The sequence below is a fragment of the Podarcis gaigeae genome, assembly GCF_964106915.1.
Source record: "Podarcis gaigeae genome assembly, chromosome: W".
Taxonomy (NCBI): Eukaryota; Metazoa; Chordata; class Lepidosauria; order Squamata; family Lacertidae; genus Podarcis; species Podarcis gaigeae.
In genome coordinates this window covers 10,558,087-10,580,880 of record NC_139695.1, presented here as the reverse complement: position 1 = coordinate 10,580,880, position 22,794 = coordinate 10,558,087, and the positions used below count along the sequence as shown (strand labels likewise).

General features: G+C 43.5%; 1 protein-coding gene and 1 pseudogene across 4 annotated transcripts in view; one reads left to right on the top strand and one right to left on the bottom strand.

Annotated features, from left to right (window-relative positions):
* LOC310835931 (UDP-N-acetylglucosamine--peptide N-acetylglucosaminyltransferase 110 kDa subunit-like) overlaps positions 1-22,794 on the top strand; it is a 125,179-nt gene that overhangs the window by 46,125 nt on the left and 56,260 nt on the right. For all 3 annotated transcript variants that reach the window (XM_083720876.1, XM_083720875.1, XM_083720877.1), the window contains 4 exons: positions 5,061-5,140; positions 12,332-12,527; positions 16,354-16,494; positions 17,688-17,788. In XM_083720876.1, coding sequence (XP_083577002.1) covers positions 5,061-5,140; positions 12,332-12,527; positions 16,354-16,494; positions 17,688-17,788 — 518 coding nt within the window. The remainder of the gene's footprint in view (positions 1-5,060; positions 5,141-12,331; positions 12,528-16,353; positions 16,495-17,687; positions 17,789-22,794) is intronic.
* On the bottom strand, positions 13,345-14,847 carry LOC310836105 (U6 snRNA-associated Sm-like protein LSm5 pseudogene; annotated as a pseudogene). The gene has a single exon. The product of its transcript is annotated as a U6 snRNA-associated Sm-like protein LSm5 pseudogene (transcript).

Here is a 22,794-nt window from a genome sequence, read left to right as displayed (position 1 = left end):
CTTTTTATGTTTTTCATCCCCCCCCCAACTCCAATGTTTTGTTTAGCACCTTATAGCTAGCATGAGCCAGACGCCTGTGCAGGAGATGAATACACATATCATGGGTTGGGACATTTTGCACATTCGCAACCTTAGACTCACACTGCAGTACATACATATTAGTTCTAAGGTTAGCATTTGCCAACACTGCCCCATTTTGCTTTATCTGGCACTGATCTCCCACAAAGTTTACTTCAAAGCCTGCTTTTGCCAAGTCAGGAATGCTCAGGAGATTGTTTTGCAAACTAGGCACACACAACACATTCCTGAATGTGTGTCCCAGCTGTGGGAACACAACCTCCCCCTCACAAACCACATTAGCTTTCTGGCCCGTAGCAAGACTTACATGTTTCTTGTTTGAGGCCCTAGCATCAGTTAGCAGTCCTTTTCTTTTACAAAAGGTTTGAGAAGCTCCACTGTCCAGAACCCACAGCTCTTCCTTTTCTTGACCATCTGCAGACACCCAAGCGGTAGACTCTCTCTGCTGCCTCCTGTGCTTCTGCTGTTTTTGTTGTTTTCTTGGGCAGTCCCGCAGCAGATGTCCACTGGACTTGCAGCAAAAACACCTTTTTACTTTGTTGACCACCGGCTGGTCTGCAGCAGCTCCTCCTGGCTGTTTCTCCGGCTCCCGACACCTCTGCTCTTCCCGGCTGTTGTTCCCTCCGGGATGCTCCAACAGCTGGGCTGAGGTCATCTTTCGCTCTGCACGCCTGTCCTCCTCTGCATACAACCGTCCAGTAACGTATTCCAGAGTCAGCTTATCAGTCTCTACAGACTCGAGGGAATTGACCTGCATATCATAGCTGTCATCAAGGGAACTCAGGACTATAAAGACTTTGTCCTCTTCCCCCACAGGCCTCCCTCTTAAGGCTAGCTCCTGGAAACAGCCTGTTAGGAATTTTAGGTGGTTTACCAGGGAGTCCCCCGGTTTCTTCCGACACCGGTACAGTCTCCTGGTCAATGTTATCAGTGAGCCAGCTGTCTCTCGCACATGGACAGACTTGAGCGCATTCCATGCCTCACTTGCCGTCACCTTATCAGCTACGTAGACTAGCTGGCTGTCGTCCACTCCAAGGATGATCGTAGCCAAAGCTTTCTCATCCTTTTCTAGCTGGGCCTCTGCTAGTGCCAGCTTTTTATCGTCGTCCTCATCCTCCTCAGGGGGCTGCGGTGTAGTTTCCACCACCTTCCACAGGCCCTCACGCTTGAGGAAGTGTTGCATGCGGACCGACCAGGTGCTGTAGTTCGTGGCCGTCAGCTTCTCCAGCAACAGGCCAGTTCTGGACTGCTCCATTCCTGCAGCTCACCTCCAGCACCCACGGCTAGATAAGTGCCACCTGTACTCTTGCGCAGCGGAAGCGTGCTGGGCCCATAACCCTGTTGCAAATTCCTCGTGACGCTTTTAGCAGAAACGCTCAGAGTCCCAGGTTTTTCCCAGTGCAGTCTTTTTAATGTGAGCTTATATACAGGTATTTACAAAAACAGTCCATACAGAGTACCTGCTCCTTAAGGCAAACGAATACTCTCCACCACAGCATCACCACACCACAGCACAACCACCATACAACCACTGTTAAACAGGCTTTCCTTTTTAAAACAGGTGATAGCCAATCACACTAATCACACTCCTGCTGAGTCACTCTGACCCAGCACTTCACAGAGTATTGCATCATCCTGTTGAAGCCTGCAGACTTACTCAGTATCCTGCGAATCCCAACAGAATGAACCTCTCCCTACTCGGAAAAATAGCAGCGGTAAAAATGAATGTTTTGCCAAAAATGCTCTGTCTTTTTCAGACGTTCCCAGTAATGGTAAAAGATGATTGCCTCAAAAGATGGCAGAAGGAAATTTCCAAGTTTATCTGGGGGTGCAAAAGGCCAAGGATTAAACATAAGATACTTACAGATACAAAAGAAAGAGGTGGCTTTGCCCTCCCAGACCTGAAATTGTATTATGAGGCTGCATGTTTGGTATGAATTAGGGACTGGTTTTGTTGCTCAAACCACTTGGCAAGAAAGGGAAGTGGCTTACATATAGAGATTTATTAAACGATCAAAAAGGAAAATGGAAATTAAAAGAGTACAGGGAGATAAAAGATCATTTTCAGAGCTGGTTACATTACAGGCAATTACATGATATATACAAAGAAGATAACAAGAAAGGATTTAGTTATACCACTTCTAGATTTCAAAAGGAAGTTATAGAAGGAAAAATAAAGTTGCTGAAGTATAGTATTCTGTTAGAATGGGAAACAAAAGATTAGGAGGTAAAATCAGTCATGATCAAATGGGCACAAGATATAGGACATAATATACAATTTGAGGATTGGGAAAAACTGGAAAACAGATTTAAAATTTACAGACTGTTCTCTCTTGAAAGAAAACTATATGAAAATGATGTACAGATGGTATACAACATCAGTACAGATAGCAAAAATGTACAAAACTGGGTCAACCATATGTTGGAAATGCAAAGAAAAAGAAGGGACCTTTTATCATATGTGATGGGAATGTAGAGAAATTAATTTTTTTGGGGAAATGATATATAATGAATTGAAGAAAATGTTCAAAATGACATTTTTAAAAAAACCAGAAGCATTTTTGTTAGGGATTGTAGGACAAGACCTGCCAAGGAAAACAAAGAATTTATTTATATATGCTACAACAGGGGTAAGAGTCTTGATAGCACAAAGATGGAAGAATCAGGAAACCCCGGCAAAGGAACAGTGGCAAGAGAAATTTAATGACATACAAAATGCGAGATGAGGACAACTGTGACTTCAAAGAAGACTGGGAACTTTTTACAAATTACTAAAAAAACCAAAACACCAAAATGAATTGGACTCCCTGGCAGGTTTTAAATAAACATACACAAATTTATTGATTGTTAACATAATAAATAGATAATATAAGGATTTATACAATTTTACAGTATGCAGATAATAATACATGTTGAGAAATCAGAGAGAGGAGCTGAGGGAAGTCTCGGGGGGAGGGAGGTGGGGGGAGAGTGAATATGATATGTTTTGATACTTTGTTATGTTGAAATTGTTAATAGCTTTTTTTAAAAAAAGCCCCATTAATTGGGCAAGTAGCATTCTCTTTTTAAATATTTTAAAATTCTTTTTTTCATTAATAATCCAATATAAGCCACATTAATTGGGCAAGTAGCATTCTTTCATCGTCTTATTTTAAAGAATTTTTTAGTAATTTTTTCATTCATAACAATCCAATCTAAGCCCCATTGGGTTAGTAGCATTCTCTCTGCTGTCGTTGCATACATAAAAAGTCTTTTCTCTTGGAAACTCTTTGCCTATTATACCTAGTAAGAAGGCTTCTGGCTTTTTGACAAATGTATTTTTAAACAATTTATTTAACTCATCATATATCATTTCCCAGAAAGCTTTGACCAATGTACATGTCCACAATATAAGGAATAATAATAATAATAATAATAATAATAATAATAATAATAATAATAATAATTTATTGTGTATACCCTGTCCATCTGGCTGGGTTTCGCCAGCCACTCTGGGCGGTTTCCAACAAAAGATGAAAAAGATATTAAAACATCAGTAATTCAAAACTTCCCTAAACCGGGAAAATTGAAGAAGAAGAAAACAGTCACCCCCCCCCCCCCTGTTTCCCCCCGGGAAATTTGAAAAAAAAAACCACATGTGCGTGGAATATTCAATCTATATCAAACTGGTTTTTTCCAATTTTTCCCCCAGAAAAAAAATGGCTTTGGAAAAATAGGGGAGGAAACTGGGTTTTTTGCCCAATTTTTCCGGGTTTTTTCCCCAGGCCTTCCCATCTCTAGTTTTGTGGTGTATCTATGTCAAAAACACTTCCGAGTTTGTGATGGTCATCGTACTGCTTACCAAGTCATATAATAACAGCTGCATATTAGTATATCACTGTTTCGTTTAGTGGTGCATTTGAAAACACAAGATGTTACAGGGCTGATTGTAATAAAACGGTCAAAATTGGATGCATTTCTTATATATATATAAATATATATATATAATATATATAATATATTACATATATATTTATATGTGATACAAATATATATATTTATATCACAAGAAACCAAATCATTACATTAAAGTGTTTTCTTTTTAATTGTCTATACAATTAATGTTAATCCCACATTATGGGATTATTTTACTTCCCTACCCTTCCTCCCCTGATTTCTTTGAATTATCTTCATTCATGCATGTCAATTTAATCTTCATGTCTAATTACCTCCAAATTTAATCATTGCCTATAATATTACAGCTGTTTTTTTAAAAAAAAATCCTGCTAATGTATTAACTTGTATACACTGCAATAAACATTTCCCATTCTTTTTTGTATTAAAATTGGAGACATTTCTTCTACTGCAATGGGCCTCCAGCGTCCTGTTGGTACCATTAGTGATTTCTCATACAGTTGATATTCCCTGCATAGATAGATTAGATAGATGATAGGTAGGTAGGTAGGTAGGTAGGTAGGTAGGTAGGTAGGTAGATTAGATAGATAGATTAGATAGGGTAGGTAGGTAGATTAGATAGGTAGGTACATGGATAGATTAGGTAGATAGATTAGATTAGATAGGTAGATTGGATAAATAGGGTAGGTAGGTAGGTAGGTAGATTCAGGCATGGCCAAACTCAGCCCTCCAGATGTTTTGGGACTACAATTCCCATCATCCCTGACCACTAGGGATCAGGGATGTTAGCTAGGGATGATGGGAGTTGTAGTCTCCAAACAGCTGGAGGGCCAAGTTTGGCCATGCCTGGATTAGATGGTAGGTAGGTAGATAAAGTAGGTAGGTAGGGTAGGTAAATAGGAAGGTAGGTAGATAGGTCAGTAGGTTTAATGGTAGGTAGATTAGATTAGGTAGGTAGGTAGATATATAGATTAGGTAGGTAGGTAGATTAGGTAAATTAATGTAGGTAGGTAGGATTGACCCACTTATTTAAAAGTAACCATGCTGTTACATTAGTAACAAAAATCAATTGTCTTAAATATTCTCAGGCGGTGACCCTGGATCCGAACTTCCTGGACGCTTACATTAATCTGGGGAACGTCTTGAAGGAGGCACGTATATTTGACAGGTAAGCAAATAGGCGTATAGCTTATATTCTCTCTTTTTTATATAAATGGTTTTTATTGGTTTTACGTATAATCACATTACGTATTATATTCTCAGTTTAGTGGTTGCACCCATACCCAAACTAACTCCCATTGCCAGTGGGGATATGTGTTCAATCCCTTGTTGCCTTAGAGGGTGGATTTGATTTAAATCAAATTGATTTAACTCACAATTTAAATCCCTAATCCGTAAGACTTGTTTTAAATCCTCTTTTTACAGAAAGGTTCAACCTTGCTGGCAGGTTTCCTTTTTGGTTCTACATAGACAGATAATGATGAAATGATGGTGAGGTTTAATAAGTGAACAGTTTGTTTGGACAACTTTTCTGCTGCACTTGATTGGAAGTCCTTTCCTTCATAACAATTTGAACAATTTAACATCTTTCTTGGGCAATTCTAAACCTGTTATTCCAAGGAGAAAGGCTTCTGGCTTCTTAATAAATGTATATTTCAACATTTTTTTCAGTTCGTTATAAATCTTCTCCAAGAAGTCTTTCACCTTGGGACAAGTCCACCACATATGGAAAAAAGTGCCTTCTTTTTCTTTACATTTCCAACAAAGGTTATCACTTTTGTGATAAATCTTTGCTAGTTTTACAGGGGTCAAGTACCATCTATACATCATCTTCATAATGTTTTCCTTTAACATCATACATGCAGTGAACTTGACCCCTTTCCTCCATAGCTTCTCCCAATCCTCCATCATTATGTTATGTCCCACATCCCTTGCCCAATCAATCATAACCGATTTAACTTGTTCATCCTTTGTGTGCCACTCCAACAACAAACATTTTAGACATATTCTTATCATTAGTATCTAACAACTCCGTTTCCAATTTGTTTTTTTCTGTTGCAAAACCATTTCTCTTACCCATCTTATATAATTCGTTAATTTGATAATATTGTAACCAATTCACTTTATATTTCATTTGTTCAAATGGTTTTAATTTAAAACCTTCCTGATTCTCTAACAAATCTGAATACCTCAACCATTTGTTTTCCATATTTAACTTTTTTTGGGCCTGTGCTTCCATTGGTGAAATCCATTTTGGTGTTTTTGTAAGAGATCTTTGTATCTAGTCCATGCATTGTATAATGCCTTTCTAATTGCATGATTCTTAAAACCACTGTGGGCCTTTACCTTATCATACCATAGATATGCATGCCATCCAAAACGATTATCCAATCCCTCCAAGTCTAGCGCATCATCATTCTCTAATTGAATCCAATCCTTGATCCAGCAGAATGCGGCAGCTTCAAAGTGTATCTTCATATCTGGTAGGGAAAAGCCCCCTCTCTCTTTTATATCTGTAAGTAATTTATATTTAATTCTAGGTTTTTCCCCCTGCCAGATAAATTTAGACAATACCTTCTGCCATTCTTTAAAACATTTAACATTATCAATGATTGGTAAAACTTGAAATAAAAACAGCATCTTCGGCAATACATTCATCTTAACCACCGATATTCGGCCCATCAATGAAAGTTTTAGGTTTGACCATATCTCAAGATCTCTCTTGATTTCATTCCATAATTTTTCATAGTTATCTTTATAAAGATTCAAATTCGTTACCGATAAGTTCACACCCAAATATTTAACTCTTTTCACAGAAACAAGGCCTGTCCTTTCAAAAAGGTTTTTTCTTTCCTCATTATCTAAGTTTTTTTCTAGAACTTTGGTTTTGCTCTTGTTTAATTTAAATCCTGCTACCTGCCCAAACTTTTGAATCGGCTCCAGTGCTTTTACTGCACTGGTTTCTGGATCTTGTAAAGTTAAAGCCAAGTCATCAGCAAAGGCTTTTAATTTATATTGCTTGGATCCTACTACAATGCCTTTAACCTCCTCCTCTTTCCTCAACATGTTTAACGAAACCTCCAGAACAGAAATAAATAGCAGAGGGGAAAGCGGGCACCCTTGCCTGGTTCCTTTCTCAATTCTGATTTCCTCTGAGACCACATTATTAACTATGATTTTTGCTTTTTGTTCAAAATAGATTGCATTGATACCATTTAAAAATTCCTGGCCAACCTCAATTCTTTGTAGGTTTTTCATCATAAATAACCAAGAAACATTATCAAAGGCCTTTTCAGCATCAATAAACATTAACATTGCTTTACAATTTCTTTTCGCTTCCAACCTTTCTATTATATCAATTATATTTCTAATGTTACCTTTCATATGTCTCCCAGGCAGAAATCCTGCCTGGTCCTTATTTTTGGAATCAGAGTGATAAATGCATCTTTCCAGGTTTCGGGAGCTTTGTCCCCTCTTAAAATCTTATTACACACATCTGCCAACGGTTGAATTAGCCAATCTTTCAATATTTTATAATATTTTGCAGAAAAACCATCCGGTCCCAGGGCTTTACCTAACTGCATCTTATTTATTGCCATCTCAACCTCCTGTCTTGTAATCATGCCATTTAGTAGGAACCTTTTATCCTCGGGAATTTTCTGCATTTCATTCGCCACAAGAAATTGCTCAATTTTATCCTTATCTTCTTTACCTTTTTTATACAGCTGTTTAAAGTATTTCTGAAAACATTTCCTTATATCTGCAGGGTTTTCCATAGATTTTCCATCAGATACAATGTTTGTAATAGTACTTTGCTTCTGTCTCTTTTTTAATTGCCAAGCCAACAATTTCCCACATTTATTCGCAGATTCAAAGTTTCTCTGTTTCATCATTTTAATTTTCCATTCTATTTCCTGGTTAATAATTTGAGAAAATTGAATCTGCAACACTTTAATTTCTTTTTGAATCTGTTGACTCTTTGGCATTAATCTTAAACTCTTCTCTTTGTCTTTTATTTGAGTGTGAGTGTCTGGAAGCGGTTGGAGGATGGATGGCGGCTAACAGATTGAGGTTGAAACAAAAAAATTTCCTTCCAGTAGCACCTTAAAGACCAACTAAGTTAGTTCTTGGTATGAGCTTTCGTGTGCATGCACACGAAAGCTCATACCAAGAACTAACTTAGTTGGTCTTTAAGGTGCTACTGGAAGGAAATTTTTTTGTTTTGACCATGGCAGACCAACACGGCTACCTATCTGTAGATTGAGGTTGAATCCTGACAAGACAGAAGTACTGTTTTTGGGGGACAGGAGGCGGGCAGGTGTGGAGGATTCCCTGGTCCTGAATGGGGTAACTGTGCCCCTGAAGGACCAGGTGCGCAGCCTGGGAGTCATTTTGGACTCACAGCTGTCCATGGAGGCACAGGTCAAATCTGTATCCAGGGCAGCTGTGTACCAGCTCCATCTGGTACGTAGGCTGAGACCCTATCTGCCTGCAGACTGTCTCGCCAGAGTGGTACATGCTCTGGTTATCTCCCGCTTGGACTACTGCAATGCGCTCTACGTGGGGCTACCTTTGAAGGTGACCTGGAAACTACAACTAATCCAGAATGCGGCAACTAGACTGGTGACTGGGAGCGGCCGCCGAGACCATATAACACCGATCTTGAAAGACCTACATTGGCTCCCAGTACGTTTCCGAGCACAATTCAAAGTGTTGGTGCTGACCTTTAAAGCCCTAAACGGCCTCGGTCCTGTATACCTGAAGGAGCGTCTCCTCCCCCATCGTTCTGCCCGGACACTGAGGTCCAGCTCCGAGGGCCTTCTGGCGGTTCCCTCACTGCGAGAGGCCAGGTTACAGGGAACCAGGCCGAGGGCCTTCTCGGTAGTGGCGCCCGCCCTGTGGAATGCCCTCCCATCAGATGTCAAAGCGATAAACATCTACCTGACATTCAGAAGACATCTGTTCAGGGAAGTTTTTAATATGTGACATTTCAGTGTATCTTTTAGCTTTGTTGGAAGCCGCCCAGAGTGGCTGGGGAAACCCAACCAGATGGGCGGGGTACAAATAATAAATTATTATTATTATTATTATTATTATTATTATTATTATTATTATTCTCATTCTGTATCTTTTTCCTTATCAAGTTCTGTTGTATGAGGAAACCTCTCATTACTGCCTTACTTGCATCCCAAATGACTCTTGTTTCAACCTCTGTGTTCATATTTAGTTCAAAATAATCTTTTAGAGTCTTTTGGGCCTTACTAATCATCTGTTCATTCCTCAACAACTCATCATTCATCCTCCATCTAAAGGAACCCTGCAGGTATAATTTGATCTCCAAAACCACTGCATTATGATCTGAGCAAGTCTTAGGGCAAATTTCTGTTTTAGTAACCTTAGGAACCAAATCTCTGGATATCCATAAATAGTCGGTTCTCAAGAAAGATTGATTTGAATTTGAGAAAAAAGTGAAATCTCTCTCCATTGGATTTTGTAGCCTCCATATGTTCGACAAATCATATTTATCAGTCATATCAAAGAAAATCTTTGGTAGTCTGCCGGAACTTGGAATTTTCTGACCCTGTGTTTTATCCATTAATGTTGATGCTACTCCATGCAGGTCTCCCATTAAAATCAATTTGTAATCCATATAATCCATGAGTTTTAAGTCCAGATTCTTAAAAAATTCCACTTTGCCATCATTTGGTGCATAAATTCCCAGCAAAATAAACTTATCGCCTTGTGCCGTAATTTCAACTCCAATGTACCTCCCTTCCTCATCTTTAAACAACAATTTGGGGTTTCATTTTTCTTTAACATAAAAAAACCACACCTCTTTTTTTCACTTTGTCGGATGAAATAAATTCCTGCCCAAGTTTCTTTTTTTGGAGAATTTTCCTATGAAGTCTTGTAACGTGTTTCTTGTAGACAAATTCTGTCCAAATTCTGTCTTGCCAATACGTGATAAACTTGATTCCTCTTAAATCGCGAATTTAGACCATTCACATTCCAGGAGTAGATTTTCAAAGACATCCTGATTTGTTAGGGGCCCACTGCCCCTGCCCCTAATGAAGGAGAACTTTCCAGTCCAAGCTCTTTTGCGTTTTTCTCCAAAAATCTTTCTTTCTCTCCGACAATTGTTATTCTTTGTTTCCTTCATTGAAATTTAAAAGATAATCCTTCTGGGAACTCCCACCTGAAGAAAATGTACTTTCTTCTTAGGGCACTGGCCAAAAAAATATAATTATTTCTCAGGGCCAAAAAGTATGTCGGAATGTCTTTAAACAGAATTATTCCCTTCTCATCTATCTTTAAACTTTTTTTGTAATGGTGGCCTAAAATAATATCTCTCTGCTCTTTGGTTTTAAAAATCACCATACAGTCATGTGTGATCGTAGTATCTTTTTTAGGTCCAAATCTGTAGGCTTTATCAATCCAGGAATTTAATTCTTCTTTTGAGAGGCCCCAATACGCTGCAGATTCTTCAATTAACCAATCCTTCAAATTATCCCGCTCTTTCTGGGGTATGCCCCTCAATCTCAGATTACATTCCCTCTGTTTTAGCTGGAGAGACGCAATTGAAATTTGAGATTGTCGCTGAATTGCCTCTAAATCAGCAATTCTCACAGTTTCCAAATGCGCCAGTCTTGACTCATGTGCTGATACATCTGAATTAACTTGCATCAAATCTTGTCTTAATTGAGCAAAGTCACTTTTTAATTCCTGTATAGACTTTTGATTTCCTCTTCTGTTTTAATTTCCTGAAGCAATTGCAACACAGGCTCCTCAAAAGCTGGTGACTTAGAGTCCCTTCTTGGTTTAGTTTTTGCTTTCTTTGTCCTCTCTCCTTTCTCTCCCCCATCCATAACTTGCAATTCTTTTGTTCAAGGTCAGTCTCAAACAAAGGGGAGATAAAGAGACAGACAGTTTCTCTTCTCAAGCCTCTTCACCAGTCTTAATATAAAAGTCAACAGTCTCTCTAACTTGTAATCCTTTCTTAATTCCCCAGAAGTTAATAACACAGTCCCAATTTACAATTTATATTTGGGGGTAGGGGTACTGTTTAAAAGAGAAAGGGAAAAGAAAAACCTTTGAGTTTGGGCACCTGCAGTTACTTTTTCCCCCCCAAGTAGGAAAACGAAAGTTGAAAGTGTCCTTTTCTTTACAACGTCATAATGAAGTCTAGTCTTCCCGACCGGGTAGTCCGCTTCCACAAAGAAAATACCTCGTAAATCCAAACTGTCTGCAAGGATTAAAAGAGTCTGAAAAGTATATCCCACTTCCCCCTGCTAGTAGGAGGGATACAGAGATTAACTTGAAAGTCTTTAGAAAGTCGTAAATTTTAGATCGCGGCTTCGGCTGATGTAGCTGTTTTGTCTCTTAATCAGAGGAAGGGACTGACCTCCGTTTTTTTTAAGCCCCTGTCCTTTCCAAATAAATATCCAAATTTTTAATTTATTACTCACTCTTTTCCAATCAAAGTTGCTTGGAGAAATTGGCCGCTCACGATCGCCGGACTCGGAGCTTCATGCAACGAAGGAAGCGAGTCTATTCCCAAGTGGCTCCGTCTCCAACCTCACCCGCTCTCAGAGCCCTTATCAAGAGCTTACCGGGGGGTGAGGGAGTCGTTCCAGGCACCCGCAGGAACACCAAGTCCTCGGAATGTTCAATCCGAGGTTTTTAAGAGGTACCGCGTCGCTCTAGCGGGTTCCCCAACCTTCAAAGCACTGGTGCTCTTTCAAGTGAAAGAGCTCACCCTTCCAGCAGAACGGGCAGCCAACACGGAACTGATGGTGAGGTTTAATAAGTGAACAGTTTCTGTTTGGACAACTTTTCTGCTGCACTTGATTGGAAGTCTTTTCCTTCATAACAATTTGAACAATTTATTTAACTAATAAAGGAAGGTTTCCTTATCGGAATAATCAAATCCCTTTTTTACAGAATGGTTCAGCCTTGCTGGTATCCTCTTAATATGGACAAGCAGAGGAAGGTTTCCTTTTTGGAGTAACGAGTTTTCAGAAATGCATAGACTATTAGAAATGTATAGACCAGTACTGATGAAATGATGGTGAGGTTTAATAAGTTAACTGTTTCTGTTTGGACCACTTTTCTGCTTTACTTGACTGGAAGGAGAAAAAGAATCATTTCCTTCAGAACCATTTAAACAATTTATTTCACTAAAGGAATAACAATATGGCACAATGTTTTTACCGTTCTGTCAAAAACAAAGGTTTTCCTGTCTTTTTTACAGAAAGGTTCAGCCTCGCTGGCATCCTCTTAATAGCCCTCCCAAAGCATTTTTTTATTTTTATCCACCCTGATGATAATGAAACTGAACCACTCCTTGCTCTCATTTCAGAGCCGTGGCAGCCTATCTACGGGCCCTGAGCCTGAGCCCCAACCACGCTGTCGTCCATGGCAACCTGGCCTGTGTGTATTACGAACAGGGGCTGATCGACCTGGCAATCGATACCTACAAGCGGGCCATTGAGCTCCAGCCCCACTTTCCCGACGCCTACTGCAACCTGGCCAACGCACTCAAAGAAAAAGGCAGCGTAAGAAACCCTTCTGCTTTCTGTATGTTGGAGGGTTTGCTGAATAAACCCTTACGGAGGATGGTGATCTCAAAATTGGGCTTTGGGGGGAGGGACTTGGGGAACAGTACTTAAAAGAAGTCCTCTTTTATTTTTTAATATAATTTTTATTCAATTTTCATATCTTCCCTTTGTCACGTTCATATCAAATCATATAATAACATACAACTTTGCTCATACCGAGTGTCTACTTCCTCCCCCCGTTCCCACTCCCTGGTTTACTTAAGCAATCACAATTCTCTTAGCGCAGGCATGTCCAAAGTCCGTGGGAGGGGGCCTAATCCGGCCCGCTAGTCAGTTTAATCCGGCCCCTGTGGCAGTTTATTTCCTAGGGTAAAATCCTAAAAACACCTCAACAAGTTCAACCCTTTAAAAATCTCAACAACTTCAACCCTAAAGAAAAGCTCAACAATCCCAAAAAAAAGGTTAACAACTTTGGTTGGCCCTTACGGCCCTTCACTTCATGAAATCTGGCCAACTTTGAAAAAAGTTTGGACACCACTGTTTTAGAGATCGAGCGCCCAAAACCCACTGATTGATCGCAAAGTGCCAACACGTCAATTGAACCTGTATGCCTCGTTTTTTCTGTTGGTTTCACATTTCTTCTTTATGACTGCTGTCGTCATCAATAATCCTTCATCAAAGTTACTGCGCTAACGTTCGTCATTAGATTATCTTTCCATTGATATATAATTTTATGGTATAACTCAGCGCTTTTTTTCCTTTAAAAAAATGGTTAGGCTCCCGGGGGGGGGGGGGGATAAATACAGTTCCAGTTGGTTCAAATTGGAAAAGAAATTTCCTGAAATGGAAATTTGGCTTTATATAAATGTAAAAAAATAAAAATTAAAAACGCATCAAGTTTCATCAGTATATTCCTACAGAAGATTTAACAGGAAGTCTTCAATGATGGCATATGACTTTATTTACACTTCTGGTCCTTCTCCGCGAACCAGTATTGTTATGTTATTTCCATTTAGCAAAATCTGGTCTAGCTTTGTAATTCTTCATCCTTAGGTATGATCTCAAATTCTGTAACATCTTCCAATACCATGTTGACAAAGTCCTCGAATGCTAGGAGTGTGCCAACAATTTATCACTTTTCATCATGATGTGAATTCGTGAGCCTATGCACTTGTCCCCCAGCTCAAGAGGCAGAAGCTGAGACGGGTTGGTAGTCGCGTTGGCTGCCATTTTGCCCCAAATCTGGACTAATTGAGTCCGCCATTCTCTTAAGTTTTCAAACAGCTTAGTTCTTGAACTACTTGGAACCCGGATACTTCAAAGCCTGAAAGGAGTGTTCCGGTTTTGGAACTTTTTCCAGAAGCAGAACGTGCTCTGTTCTCAGCATAACCTCCGTTTTGAGTGCCACAGAGGGAGGGAAGGCAGGCCAGGTGGCAAGCGAGCAGCAAGGGATGTCACTGCCACCCCCCCCCCCATCCACCTCCTGCTTGCAGGCAAGTAGGAGTGAGATCGGGCTGCTCTGTTGGCAGCGTTGCTGCTTGCACGGGAACATGAGCTGGATTGGGGCAGCTCAGCTGGGGCGATGCAGGCTCCGTCGCACTTTCCATTGAGGGGTTTGTGGCTGTGCTCCCCTCAAGGGGGAGGTTTAAAGGAGCCCCCACATACGCACCAGAGCCCTTGCAAGGCAGCCAGGCTGAATAGTTGCTGAGGGTGTGGTAGGTGGAAGATGCATCAGAGAGCCCCTGCATCACCCAAAGGCAGCCAGGCGCTCCCCAGCTGAGCTGCCCAACCCTGCTCCTACTTGAGAGCAAGCAGGAGCGGAGGCAGGGATCTCTCAGGAGCAGAGTGGAGGCTCCGCACTCCCCAGCTGATCGTAGGACACTTAACTCTTGGCTCTGCCTAAACCAGGCATGGCCCAACTTGTCCCTCCAGCTGTTTGGGGACTACAAGGCCCACCATCCCTGACCACTGGTCCCGTGAGCTGGGGATGGTGGGAGTTGTAGTCCCCAAACAGCTGGAGGGCCAGGTGGTGGAATGACAGCACAGCTGAGGCTGCTTACAGAACTCCCTCTAACAGTGGACCAGGCACCCCAAGAACCAACGGAGGAAAAGCAGTCGTGGCAATTCGCACCTGAGACATAGAAGCAGCGCTCTTTACAAAAGAAATCCCCTTTCGCCACTCAAGCCCTCGGGTTTACATTCCCCCATTTTCGTGACACCTCCTCCTAAGGCACCCACATTTTGCCGGCACAATAGACACCAATTGCATCTCCTTGGCTAAACAGACTCTTGTGCAGGCATAGGCAAACTTGGCCCTCCACCTTCGGTGCACCCCCATCACAGCATGCTTTATCCGCTATCTCACGGCTTCCGAAAGGCTATCGCTGAGAGACATGGGAACCTCTGCCTGGACAAGGTGGGTCTGTGCCAGGCATGGCCCAACTTGGCCCTCCAGCTGTTTTGAGACTACAATGCCCATCATCCCTGACCACTGGTCCTGTTAGCTAGGGATGATGGACGTTGTAGTCCCAAAACAGCTGGAGGGCCAAGTTTGGCCACACCTGATCTTGAGCAGTGGTTGCCAAACTTGGCCATCCGGCTGTTTTGGGACTACAGCGCCCATCACCCCTGACCACTGGTCCTCTGAGCTAGGGATGGTGGGCATTGTAGTCCCAGAACAGCTGGAGGATTGTCCCAAGAGCGCCTGGACTCAAATTGTCTATTGAAAACTTCCCTCTGGTGGTTATCACCACCACAGCTACTCACTTTGGGTGTCAGTAAAGCAAATGGTCTAATTTGCCGGCACCTCAATGGTATCGAGCATCGGAACAACTTGGCCACAATCAGGAAATTTTGCCTGCAGTATGACTCTGTTTCCCCTTCCCATTTCGAGACTCTGGCACTCTTATCGGTGTAATCTAGCAATCCCAAAATACAGAAGCGCTTTCACTCTTGCAAGATTGAATGTATCGCCCTGGGCTGGACTCGAAGGACGATGCCAACAGATTCCACCCGAAAAATGCTCCGGTCCCTGCGGACGCAGCCAGACCGAATTGGCGGTGCATGCCCTTTATAAAAAGGAATTAGATTATCACCCCTCTTTTTTTGTCCATTCCAGGTCGCCCAACCGCTGCCAAATTGGCAGATCAAGAGGAGCAGGTGACAGCAGAGGTGGCAAGGTTTTAAGCCGGGGCAATCAGAATAAGATCTACTATTTGACTTTTGATTCAAAACCCAAAAAATGTATTTTACACCATGGACTTTTTATCTCTATTCTTTGTATATCGCAGGGGTGCCCAAACTTTTTCCAAAGAGGGTCAGATTTGATGAAGTGAACATGCGTGAGGACAACCTGGACAGTTGTTGAGCTGTTGTTGTTTTTTAGGATTTGTTGAATTATTTTTTTTAATTAGGCCCCCAAAACTGACTTTGGACGTGCCTGGTATATCATATTGTTGTTTTATTGCTGTGGCCGATGGCTGACGTAAAGAACGATTACTTCACGCATTCCCCAGCTGCCCGTTCCTACTTGCGATCCTGTTCCTATTTCCGAGCAAGCGGGAGCCGGCTGGGGATCTCTCTGCGGCTTCGTGCTTCCCAGCTGAGCCATAGGTTCGCCACCGCTGCCTGAAACATAAATCCAGCCGTAGAGGCTGGCACATGAATCGGGGTCAGCGCAGCGCAGCCTTTTGGGCATCTGTGAACTATGTCCTAATATTTGCGTAAAAACTCAGTTTTGTGTTTCGAAGGTTGCTGAGGTCGAGGAATGCTACAACACGGCCTGCAAACAATTCACGTACATACTCTGTTTTATGTTTTAAAGGTTGCCGAAGCCGAGGAATGCTACAACACGGCTCTCCGTCTATGTCCAACTCACGCGGATTCTCTTAATAACCTGGCCAACATCAAGCGAGAGCAAGGGAATATCGAGGAGGCTGTCCGCCTCTACCGGAAAGCTCTTGAGGTACCTGCGTGGAGAATTACAACAATAATAATGATTATAATTGACACACAAGGGTTAGGCATGCATACCCTGGATGCCTGGTTTGGGGCTTTTTGCAAATCGCCAATCGGATTTTTTGTGATCAATAACGGAAATAATGGTGACGAACTGAAAGTGAAATAGCATTTTAAGGTTCGACAAAGCATGGTGTTCATTTGGCCCGATAAGTCACTTTGGGAAACAAAAGGGTCTGTGCCTGTTTTTATAGTTATGGGCCTCCTAGAATGATCGAAAATCTGCTTTTTCATAAGAAAAACAAAGCAAGGCGATGATATTGAAATAAAAGCTGGACACTGGCCACTCCTTGTCAGCTGAGCTTGATCATCTGACAGTCTTATTTTCTAACAGTATTTCCTGTGCATGCTAAAAAGGCAGTCCATAGGCCCCTAATTATTATTATTATTTATTATATAATAATAATAATAATTTTTACAAGTTAATTCCAAATGGTGATTAATTTCACGCTCGGCCCCCACAACCTTTGGGCCTAAAAGAGGGGCTTTTTAAAATACGGCATTGATCATTTGATAGTCTGATTTCCTATGCATGCTAAAAAGGAAGTCCATAGGCCTATTATTATTATTATTATTATTATTATTATTACTACAAGTCATTCCAAATGAGAATTTGTTTCGTGGCCAGCCCCCGCCACGTTTCAGCCTAAAAGTGGGGCTTTTTAAAATATGGCATTGATCATTTGACAGTCTGATCTCCGAACAGTATTTCCTCTGCATGCTAAAAAGGCAGTCCATACCATAGGTCACTAATTATTATTATTAATAATTTTTACAAGTCATTTGAAAGGTGGATTTATTTCGCACCCGTAACCTTTGAGCCTCAAAGAGCAGCCTCCGTCTCTTTAGAATACAGTCATACCTTGGGTTACAGATGCTTCAGGTTGCATTTTTTCGGGTTGCGGACTGCCGAAACCCGGAAGTACCGGAACAGGTTACTTGCGGGTTTCGTCAGTCACGCATGCTCAGAAACTCTAAATCGTGCATTGCGTATGCGCAGATGCGTCAAATCGCAACCTGCACATGTGCAGACGCACTGCTGCGGGTTGCGAATGTGCATCCCACACGGATCACGTTCCCAACCCGAGCATCCACTGTACAGCTTCTCGGGGTAACTAAGAGTGATCTTCTTCCCTGCAGGTCTTCCCAGAGTTTGCGGCTGCGCATTCGAATTTAGCCAGCGTTTTGCAACAGCAAGGAAAGCTCCAGGAAGCTCTTATGCACTACAAGGAGGCCATCAGGTGAGCTTCCAAAGCCATGGGAAAAATAGATTGAAAGAGCTCCTCCTTATTGTATTTTAATTTTGCTGGAAGCAGCCCAGACTTGCTGGGTATAAATAATAAATTATAGCTCGGCTTTTAATACCATCCTCCCAGATATTCTTATTAAGAAGCTGACGGATCTGGACCTTTCTTCTACCATCTGTGACTGGATTAAAGACTTTTTGAGGGATTGGACACAAACAGTGAGGATTGGGACTGTTACAGCTAACCCCCTGAAGCTTAGCACTGGCACCCCACAGGGATGTGTGCTAAGTCCCTACCTGTACTCATTGTACGCATATGACTGCATATCATCTGATCCATCCACAGTAATTATTAAGTTTGCAGATGATACTACCATAATGGGCCTAATTGTAGGCGGAGATGAAACAGCATACAGGGGAGGTTCAAAAAGTATTTACTTGGTGCTCAGAGAATAACTTGCACCTAAATAGTAGTAAGACAAAGGAGATGGTGTTGGACTTCTGGAGGAAGAGAGGGGAACCTGCCCCATTGTATATCCGGGGGGTGGGGGGGAGGCTGTGTGGAGAGAGTGTCGTCCTTTAAATTCCTGGGAGTTTACTTTAGTGAGGACCTCACTTGGAAAATCAACATAATTCAGGTGGTCAGAAAGGCCCGACAGAGACTCCATTTCCTCAGGGTTTTACAAAAGAATAATGTTAAACAACAACTGATGAACTCCTTCTACTGGTCCACAATAGAAAGTGTCATTTCATATTGTGTCACAGTGTGGTATGCTGCCTGACAGCCACGGACAGAAAGTCTGTATGGAGGGTGGTGAATACAGCCCATGATATCATGGGCTGTCCCTTGAGTCCGCTAGATGACATTGCAAGGGATCGTTGCCTTAGAATAGTGAGAAAAATTCTCAGGGATGACTCACACCCTGGCCAGCACCTCTTCAATCTTCTACCCTCGGGCAGGAGATAAGAAGCATAATCAGCCGTACCAACAGGCTAAAAAATAGCTTCTATCCGTGGGCTGTTAGGCTGTTGAACAGAAAATAACATTGCGAAATTGACTTGCGAGGTGGTGCGTTGTTCGATAAGAGACTGAGTGGGGGGTGGAGGGAGGCTCGTTTAATTTCATTGTACACAGGATGTGCAATGACAATAAAGGTATTATTATTATTATTGTCAGGGGACTGCCATCAGAACAGGGGAGGGAGGCAGGGACGCCGCTGGGATACAGGGAGCCGCAGAAACTTCTAAGGAGCAGTTCCTCGTCCAGCGGTGGGGAAAGCCACACCTCCAGTGGAGAAGAGAGGGAAGGGGCCAGCCAAGCGAGGAGAGGGCTCAAAGATGCTGCTGAGAGCCCAAGCGGAGGTGCACACGCCACTTCCGTCGCCCAACTTGCGCAGAGGGGTGAAACGCAAGGAGGGGAGGCGGAGATTTGGAGCGTCTTAAGTTCTTACATTGGGGGAGAAGCCGGAAGGGGCCACTCCCAGATTCTGCAAGTGACTAAGACAGTCATGAACCTTGTGTGTCTGCACTGTAAATAGTTGGCACAATAAAACCTGTAAAAGACAGGTCGGAGTCCTGCCTGGTTACTCACGAGCAACCACCACACAGCATCTGGGAGTCTTTGAGGTTGCTCGCATGTAGCAGTGAAGAGCAGCATGAGTCACCAGAAAAAAGGAGCTGCAGGCAGAGGCGCTGAGGAAGAGGAGGTGCGAAACATAGCGGCCCTGGTGCAGAGTAACGTGGAGCTGGAAGCGCATGTCGCTGATCTCAGAGCGAAGCTGGAGGAGCACAGATTGCAGGAGCAGCACATCAAGGCAAATCCGGTGAGGAGAAAGGTGTTGGGATCTCAGCTCCGTTCCTCTGAGCTGATAAGGCTCATTTTCTTCCAAGCCCTCCCAGCAGAGCATCAAAACAACACAGCGGAAGGATGAGATAGGTATGAGCTACATTTTTATGCTTTATTACTAAGCTATGCAGAGAGCAAAGAAATATACATCTTCTCCCTGTGAGAGCAGAGAGCAACTGAACAAAGTAAATAACTGAACAAAGGAAACAGGAAACCAGTAACGTCACATCTCATCTCCCTTTCTCCTGAGACTCCAATAGTATCTGGACTCTTTGGAATGTAAACACAGTCCTGTGACTGCAAGCAGCTGCACAGTGAGGAAACAGAAACTAACAAAAGGTACCGGGGCTGGTGAGCAAATTTAGCGGGAACCCTCAAGAGTACCTTGCCTTTAAGACTGAGTTTAAATACGCCCTGGACTTGCAAAAGAAAGAGTTTGACAATGATGAGGAGAGGGTGGCATTCATAGTTGCCCACTTAGAAGGAGCAGCCCGGGAATGGGTGAGAGCCCTGATAGTGGCGGGAAACGATGCCCTCCAGGACTTGAGGAAATTTTATGAGGCGATGGACGCAATGTTTATCAGGCACACAGTAGAAGGGCCCCATCCGTGCCCTCCCAAGGCAGGCATAGTAGTCAAGGTGGTGCTGGAGCTCCCTAATGGCCACCTGGTGGAAATGCAGGCCTTGGTCGATTCAGGAGCCAGTGCAAATTTCTTCATCAGAGACTTTGCCTTGGAGCACCAGTTGCACCTGCTCCCGCTAGACTTTCCCTTGCAAGTCACCACCATTGATGGGAGAGTTGCTGGGGGGGGGGGAGTGACACACCAACCCCCCCATGAGAATGAGGGTCTCCAAACACTCCAAGACCATTGCTTTTCATGTGACCACCTTGGCAGGACCTCCTATCATTCTGGGAATGAGCTGGCTGGCTCTCCATGATCCGGTGGTGTTGTGGCACCAGCAATCCCTCACATTCAGGTCGGCACACTGTGTGGAACACGGTCTGGGAGGGGAGGAGCTACGGGAGAGGAAGGCAAAGGTCGCTATGGCGAGTCTGGGGGAGAAGAAGATAATTCCTCAGCAGTATGCGGATTTTGAGGAAGTTTTCAGCGAGCGGGAGGCTGACAAGTTACCCCCACACAGGCCGTACGATTGTCAGCTCAATTTAGTCCCAGGGGCCAGACTGCCGGCGGGTAAGCTGTACTCAGTGTCAGACTAAGAGATACAGGATCTGAAGGAGTTCAATTACAAGAACTTGAAAAGAGGTTTTATCCGAGAATCTAAGGTGGTGGTGGGGAGTCCAGTGTTGTTTGTGGACAAAAAGGGGACAAAAGTGTGTCGCCTAGTGGTGGATTTCTGACTTGTCAACTCCTTGACAGAACCCCTCGCTTTCCCCATGCCTTGCATCAATGACGTATTGGTGAGAGTACGCCAGGGCAGAATTTTTACCAAACTTGACCTCAGAGGAGCTTACAACCTGATCAGGGTGTGGGAGGGAGAGGAATGGAAGACGACCATGTTTACACCGTTAGGGGCATTTGAGTATCTCATTATGCCCTTTGGACTACAAGGCAGAAGTCCCTGTTTCCAGGCCTTCATGCATCACGTGCTGGGTTCCCTCCTGTACTGTGTCTGTTTCTTGGATGACCTCTTGGTCTTTTCAGAGAATGAGAAACAGCACGTTGAGGATGTTCTGCAACTGTTGGAGAAGCTCAAGGAGCATCAGTTGTGGGTCAAACTGGAGAAATGCCAGTTTCATGCTTGTGAGGTCGAGTTCCTGGGGCTGTTGGATAGGGGACTTGCCATGGATCAGGAGAAGGTGAAGGCAGTGTTAGACTGGGAAAGCCCCAAGATGAAGAAGGATGTGCAGGGATTCCTGGGCTTTAGCAGCTTCTACTGAAAGTTTATCAAGAACTTTGCGCATTTGTTGGCACCCATAACTGGTTATCTCAGTGGGAAGAGAAAGTTTCTGTGGACTAAGGAGGTGCAGCAGGCCTTTGAAAGCTTAAAGAAGGTCTTTGCGTCAAAGGAGCAGTTCTTGCACGTGGATCCTGACAAACCCTTGAGGGTGGAGACGGACGCTTCAGATTGGGCCATTGGCGCAGTCCTGTTACAACAAGATGCAGGGGGAGATTGGAGGCCTTGTGCCTTTTTCTCCCGGAAGCTGAACAAATTGGAGCAAAATTACACAATTAATGACAAAGAATTGCTGGCCATTTATGTGGCTTTTAAGCAGTGGAGACACTTTCTGATTGGGTGCAGAAGATCCAGGTGTGGACAGGCCACAAGAACTTGCAATATTGGCACACCGTGTGTGCTTTTTCGGAGGCAGATCCGTTGGGCAGAGTTTTTTGCCAATTTTAACTTTAAGATCCAATACGTCCCTGGAGAGCAGAACATGAGAGCAGACGCGCTATCCAGGAAGCCTGAGTACATGGAAGATGAAGGCCCACCCGTGGCCAGACATAGGTTCCAGGAGGACAAATGGACCTGTGGGGGAGCACTGGCAGGGGAGGCAGAACTGGTGAGACTCACCAAAGACGATGACTTTGCTCAAAGGAAATTAGGCGAGCTCAAGGAGGGGCTGGGAGCAGATGGGGGCTTTGAGGAGAAAGGGAGGCTGTTATTCTACAAAGGGGCACTGTGCTGTATTTTTTGCTCCATAAGGCGCACCTAGTTTTTAGAGGGGGAATCAAGCTGCTCTTTGGGGCTGGGGGGGGGACCGGGCTTTCCCCTCCAGCCCCAACAAGTTCTGGGAGAAGTGGCCTGCACGCAGCCTGTCCGCAGCTATTTGGGGCCACATGTGCAGCCTGTCCGCTTCTCCCAGATCTTCTCGGGGCTGGAGGGGGAAGCCCGCCCCTCCCCCCAGCCCTGACAAGCTCTGGGAGTATTCCCCACCTCCCTTTAAAGAGCGCATGGCTTTTGCGGGAGGTGGGGGAATTCCCCCACCTCCCGCAAAAGCCCACAGGAGCCGTGCACCCTTTAAGGAGCGCACGGCTCCTGTGGGCTTTTCTACAAGGAGGGAGAAAGGACTGACTGGCCGTGTCAATCCCTTCTCCCTCCTGGGGAAAAGCCCACAAGAGCCGCAGGGAGCTTGTGTGTGGCTCTTGGGGGCTTTTCCTGCCTGCCTCCCCCCTGCATTCGCACCATAAGAC